Here is a 6,334-nt window from a genome sequence, read left to right as displayed (position 1 = left end):
TTGTGTTTCTTGGTGCTTTAAGTCTTGTGCATTATGCATTGAGTATGTTTTAAGTACATTTTCCATTATCAATCTTATCCTTCGGATATGCTTTTCAAAGTATTATAGATTATAGATTATAGATATATATATATATATATATATATATATATAGGGGACCGCTAAAATGAAAACCACCTCCAGTTGTAAGAACCGCGGGAACCACTTTCTAGCCATTAGATCTTCAAAATGGATGGATGAGATTAAAAGTAGTTAAAAGTAATATTAAATTCTTTTTGTCTTATTATGTCTTTAATATTTTAATCTAAAAGGTTATTTAAGTAATTTTGTTTTTTTTTTGTCTTATTAATTTTATTGTTTTTTATTACATTTTTGTCCTATTGCATTAATTGTTTTTTTTTTCTAATTCAGATTTTTTTTATTACACATTTTGAAATCAGATTTTTTGATAAAAAAAATTTACGCGTGTTTTTTTACGACCCGATTTTTACGTGCATTTTTTTACGACCCGTTTTACGTTCCGTTTTTTCACGTCGTTTTTGCGACCGGGTTTTTAAGTGCCGTTTTTTATGCCTGGTTTTACGCACCGTTTTTTGCCGCGCCGTGTTTTACGTCACGTTTTTACAAGCCGTTTTTACGTCCCGTTTTTACGCGCCGTTTTAGCGTCCCGTTTTTATGTCCCATTTTACGCGCCGTTTATACAGCCCATTTTACGCGCCGTTTTTTACGCGTCGTTTTTACGACCCGTTTTACACGCCGTTTTTTTTACGCCCCCATTTTTTACCTGCTGAAGAAACACTAGATAAATGGTCGGAACCGAGATATCTAGGGGGTTTGAATCCGCATAAAAGGTTAGTTCTCTCTCAATTGATTCAGTTGCAGCCGAGTTCCTTCTCCGGTGATTCTGCAAAACAGAGCACCGTTAGCCTCGTCAAGGGGAGAAGAGGGTTCTCTCCTTGACCCGACTCCGGTTTGAGAATAAGTATTGGTAACGGAGAAGATAAGTATTTGAGTAGTGAAAATGTGTTCTGAGTTTATACCTGAAGAGTTCTCCTATTTATAACCGGGAGTTTAGGAGGGAAAATCTGTTATTGAAAAGATGACGGAAGATGCTAACGCCGTAGCGGTTATTTTTTCCTTCCGTTAAGTCCTTTTAATCCTTGTTAAGTTGCTTTGATCCTGATGTGAATGCACACGGATCGTGACTTGATCTATGGTTGGGGAATTGCCACGTGGAAAGTAGTTTAAATGGAGATCATTCTCCAATTACATGCTATCGTTGTGATTTCAGGACGTTTGTGATAATGACACGTGTCCAGACGGTTATAACCGTCTGAGTGGTGCACGATCGTATTCCTTCTAGAAGATTACTGCTGTAATCTGGTGTGACACCTTTACGGTGTGCATACAGCTGCATAAATCCCAAGTCTGGGTAAAATGGTATCCAAGTTTTAGATATTTGGGCGGAAGTATTGTTCTTAGGGTTTTTAACCCTTTGCCAATGGAAAGCGTCGCAAGGATTTTATGCTTTCCTTTAGGCGCGCGACTATCGCTTGTTGATCTCTTTCTTCTTTTTGTAAGACCAATGCGCGGCCGCGCAAGGTTGAAGGGTTGAAAGGCCAGTTGGTGGTATGGTCCCATATCCTTTTTATGAGGTTTTTGGGACCTTACCCCTTCAAGTCCCCCCAGTCTAGTGTTGTACTTATGCGAATAAGTGGAGCACTGGACTTAGGAGAGAGAAATGTTTTTTTTGGGCGCGAAAAAATGAGAAATCTGCTGTGAGAAGATTGAATTTTGTAAAAAAAAATTTTTCTTCTCTTTTTTTTTGTATATATGAAAAGAAAAAATGTGATTTGTAATCATGCCCTGTCATGTAATGACGTCACCTGTCAGTAAGTGGATATTTTCCTCATTGGTCTTGAGATTTGTAATGGCGCTTTGTCAGGCTTCATTAATGAAGAAGTGACCCGAGTTCCTGTAGCGCCGTTTGGATGTGACAATTCTGACAGTTAATGATGGATTTTTCCTTTCTCGAAGTTTGAGCTTTCTTTATATATATGTATGTTTGAGACACTTGATCTTCTTAGTTAATTTTTGTCAAAGAAGATGAAACGTTCTTACCACACTCGTCTCCTGCTAGATGCTTTTAGAGTGTACGATGCTGCCGAAGGTCTCGTTCTTCTTTCTCGTTCACCACCTCTCATCATTGCACCAGTGAAGAAACTGATCGAGCCTACTTCCCCTGCAGTTGCTGATTCCGACTGCAAGGTCCCTCGTCACACTAACGTTACTGCTGGTGCTGATATTGTATTGGATGTTGATGGGTTGACGACCCGGTTTCCGATGCTTCAGAGAGGGGGATGTCGGTTGGTGTATCGACGTTAGAGGATTCGTCGGAGTAGGCAGGTGTCCACTGTTGGTTCTGGTGCTGATTAGATATTCAAGCCTAGGGCCTGTCTCTGTTCTTTGTTAATGCTTTTTTTGTTGTAAGCTTTTGGGTATTGGACAGGATTTTTGAAGATCATTGTTATGATCTTGTTAAGTGTTCATGTTACACTTTTTTGATAATGTATATTATGATATACTTTTTTGAAGATCATTTCTATGATTCGTATATATGTGGATTACAATATGTTGCATGTGTATAATTACTTTTGAATAGGTAAGGCGAATGAGGGATGGTATTGTGCTCATGTGTGAACGTTTGTCAACAGCTTGTCTGTTTTTAGACTGTTCATGAGGTGTACAATGTTTGACCATATCGTTTTCGCGCGAACCGAAGAAATTTCATGCAATTTGTAATAAACAGTGATGTAAGCAAAAGTGATATTTGTATTGATAAGAGCGCAAGGCTCGTGATACAAGATAAGATAAGGAAATACATTGCCTGTATGTTCTTTTTGCTTTGTAGGCTTGGTTCACATGTAACACCTGCGCAACTGTTGCGCGTTCCAGGTGCGGGGAACTAGAGTCCCATCGACCCTTTTTAGGGTATATGCCCCCTTGCCTAAGACTTCGTTAATGACGTACGGTCCTTCCCACCTTGGCGCTAATTTCCCGGGTTTTTCGGCGTTTGAAGCCTCGTTGTCACGCAAGACAAAATCTCCTGGGACAAAGGTGCAAATACGCACACGCGCGTTGTAATATTTCTCTAGCTTGGATTTGTACCTTGCTTCTGCTATGGCCGCGTTCTCGCGCCTTTCTTCCAGAAGATCCAAATCAAGCCTTCGTTCTTGTTCATTGTTCTGTTTTTCCATAGCCAACATGCGTGGTGAAGGTAGGCCTACTTCAGCTGGAATGACGGCCTCTGACCCATAGACTAGACTGAACGGAGTTTCTCCGGTGCTAGTCTTTGGCATTGTTCGATGCGCCCAGAGGATGCTGGGAAGTTCGTCAACCCACCATCTGCGCGCTGTCCCAAGTCGCGCTTTTATACCGTCAACGATTTGTTTGTTTATGCTTTCTACCTGGCCATTTGCTTGAGGATGCGTGACGGAGGCGAAGCTGTGCTCAATGTTCATTTCTTTAAACCATTTTTGAAGGTCTTCCGCGGCAAAGTTTGTACCATTGTCAGAAATAATGCGCAATAGTAACCCGAATCTGCAAATGATATGTTCCCATATAAATTTGCGGATTACCATTGCTGTTGTTGAGGCCAAAGCTTTAGCTTCCACCCATTTTGTGAAGTAATCCACCGCAACGATGATGAATTTTACTGCACCTGGCGCATCGGGAAATGGGCCAACGAGATCGATGCCCCACTGTTGGAATGGCCATGCGGAAGTAACGGGAATTAGCGGATTTTTGGGTCGAAGTGTCTTTGGTGCATGGCGTTGACATGCCTCGCATCTTCGTAATAGATCAACTGCGTCCATGTGCATTCCTGGCCAGTAGTATCCGGCGCTCATTATTTTTGCCACGACCATGCGCGGTCCTGCGTGTATCCCGCATAATCCCTCATGGATTTCTCTGACCAGATATTGAGCGTCCGTTTTATCGACACAACGTAGTAATGGACCCATGAATGATTTCCGATAAAGGATGCCATCCGCCATCTCGTAGTTTATTGCCTTGTGTTGTATTTTTCGGGCTTCTGCCTTTCCTTCCGGGAGTTTTCCGTGTTGAAGGTACAAAATAATTGGAGACATCCAGGACGGATTTCCCATCTCTATGACACTTACTTGTTTCAGGTGAATGGAAGGATTGGATAGTACCTCTATGCGCACTTCCTTTGCTAAGTGTTTAAAGCTGGTAGCAGCTAACTTGCTTAGCGCGTCAGCATGTTTGTTCTCGCTTCTGTTTATGTGATTGACTTTGAATGTCTGAAATTGATTGATTAACATCCGTGCTTGTTCAAGGTACAACGCCATAGCTTCGCCCTTTGCGTCATAACGACGGTTAACTTGTTCAGCTACTAGTTTTGAGTCGACGTTGGCTTCAAGGTTTTTTGCCCCCATCTTGAGTGCTAGACGAAGACCTGCTAAAAATGCTTCGTATTCTGCTTCATTGTTGGTACTTTGGAAATCTAAACGGATAGCATATGTGAGTTCGTGATTATCCGGGCTGACTAATCGGAGACCTGCTCCTGCTCCGTCGTCATTGGAAGCACCATCGGTGTGTAAGGTCCAGACTCTGTCGTCAAAAACAGGCGTCGGGTTCTGGATTGCCTCACATTCTTGTACTTTATCAACGGGAACTTCAGTGGCGAAGTCTGCTAGGACTTGCCCTTTGATTGCTGGTCTTGGTTTGTAAAAAATGTTGTAGCCTCCTAGCTCGATGGCCCATTAAGCTAATCTCCCCGCTACGTCGGGTTTTGACAAGATTTGGCCCAAATGATAATTTGTCAGTACTGTGATGACATGGCCTGAAAATACCTGCGCAAACGTCTGGATGCGTGTACTAGCGCTAGAACCAGTTTTTCTATCATTGAGTAACGAGTTTCAGGGCCGGTGAGCATTTTGCTGATGTAGTAGATTGGAGTCTGGATATTTTCCCGCTCTACCATTAATACTGCGCCTACTGCTACCTCCGCGGCTGACAGATATAAGATTAATGGTTCTTTTTCTTTTGGCGCAGTCAGTGTTAGTAACTGGATTAAATATTCTTTCATTTGTTTGAATGCTGCTTCTGCTTCAGGTGTCCATTGAAAAGGAGTTTTCTTTCCGCAGTTTCGCAGCGTACTGATAAATGGATAAGATTTTGCCGCATGATTAGCCAAAAATCTATTCAGAGCTGCCAGTCGCCCGGCGAGCCTTTGCATCTCCTTGACTGTTGCCGGTGATGGCATTAGCTGAATGGTCTGCACCTTCTCTGGATTAACCTTAAAACCGTCTTTTGTAACTATGAAACCCAAAAACTTTCCTTCTTCCATGCCGAAGGAGCATTTTGTCGGGTTTAACTTTAAGTTTACGCTTCATAAGGAATCGAATGTGCGCTGGATATTGTTGAGCATTGTCTCTTCCTCATGGCTCATGATGATGAGGTCATCCATGTATACTTCGACAGTTTTGCCAATATCCTCGCTAAAAATTGTGTCCATTAGGCGTTGATACGTTGCACCTGCGTTGCGCAACCCAAACGGCATTTTTATGTAGCAGTATATGCCTTTATCTGTGCGGAATGCGGTTTTTTCTTCGTCCTCTTCTTTCATCTGGACCTGGTGATAACCCTTATAACAGTCGAGAAAGCATTTCCATCTGAATGATGCTAAAGAATCTACTTTCTTGTCTATCTCTGGGAGCACGTAGCAGTCTCTAGGGCATGCTTTGTTGAGGTCTTTGAAGTCGACACACATTCTCCACCTGCCGTTATGTTTTTGTACCATGTCTGGATTGGCAACCCATGTATGGTATTTTACTTTGCGCAAGATCCCCGCATTGAGTAACTCTGTTACTTGCTCGTCCATCGCTTTTGCTTTTTCTTCACTGAAGCTGCGCCTCCCCTGAACAACCGGGTCGACTGATGGTTTGATGTTTAAACAATGTTGCGCGATGTCGCGTGGAACTCCTGTCATGTCTGCTGGACACCAGGCGAATATATCTTTGTTGTTAGACAACAACCTTTTCAGCTGTATTCGTATTGTTGGTGACATGGCTTGTCCTAGCAGAATGGTTTGCTCTGGGTATTCGTCATTCAGAACCCATTTCTCTGGTTCGTTTGGTGCTGAAGTTTTGACTGCCTTTGCTGGTGGTTCATCATCTACGGACATGACTTCTTTGCTTGAATAGAGAATTGCGACTCCGGTTTCTGTCGGAAATCCACAAGCTGCGTGTGGAATGGAAGTGATCATGCTGAATTCTCTTTGTGACCTTCTCCCGAGTAAAATGTCATGTCG

General features: G+C 42.5%; 1 protein-coding gene across 1 annotated transcript; it reads right to left on the bottom strand.

The window, feature by feature from the left end:
* Positions 1–3,570: 3,570 nt before the first annotated feature.
* Positions 3,571–5,371, bottom strand: LOC110933903. The gene is made up of 3 exons (XM_022177104.1): positions 4,875–5,371; positions 3,717–4,740; positions 3,571–3,600 (listed from the first exon to the last, which is right to left on the bottom strand). Exons 1-3 carry the CDS (start codon positions 5,369–5,371, stop codon positions 3,571–3,573), a joined length of 1,551 nt encoding a protein of 516 aa, XP_022032796.1.
* Between the last annotated feature and the right edge of the window lie 963 nt (positions 5,372–6,334).

This window comes from Helianthus annuus, chromosome 4 (assembly GCF_002127325.2).
Source record: "Helianthus annuus cultivar XRQ/B chromosome 4, HanXRQr2.0-SUNRISE, whole genome shotgun sequence".
In the NCBI taxonomy this organism is placed as follows: Eukaryota; Viridiplantae; Streptophyta; class Magnoliopsida; order Asterales; family Asteraceae; genus Helianthus; species Helianthus annuus.
The sequence above is the reverse complement of the archived record's forward strand: the minus strand, read 5'-3'. Positions and strand labels throughout refer to the sequence as shown.

Excerpts from the sequence above, each read along its gene's own strand:
- LOC110933903 (XM_022177104.1), bottom strand. The coding sequence starts at position 5,371 with ATGGAAGAAGGAAAGTTTTTGGGTTTCATAGTTACAAAAGACGGTTTT. Across the intron at positions 4,741-4,874 it reads GCATCCAGACGTTTGCGCAG|ACCAGCAATCAAAGGGCAAG; the intron begins GTATTTTCAGGC and ends TTACAAACCAAG. Across the intron at positions 3,601-3,716 it reads TTCCCGATGCGCCAGGTGCA|ATTCGGGTTACTATTGCGCA; the intron begins GTAAAATTCATC and ends TATCATTTGCAG.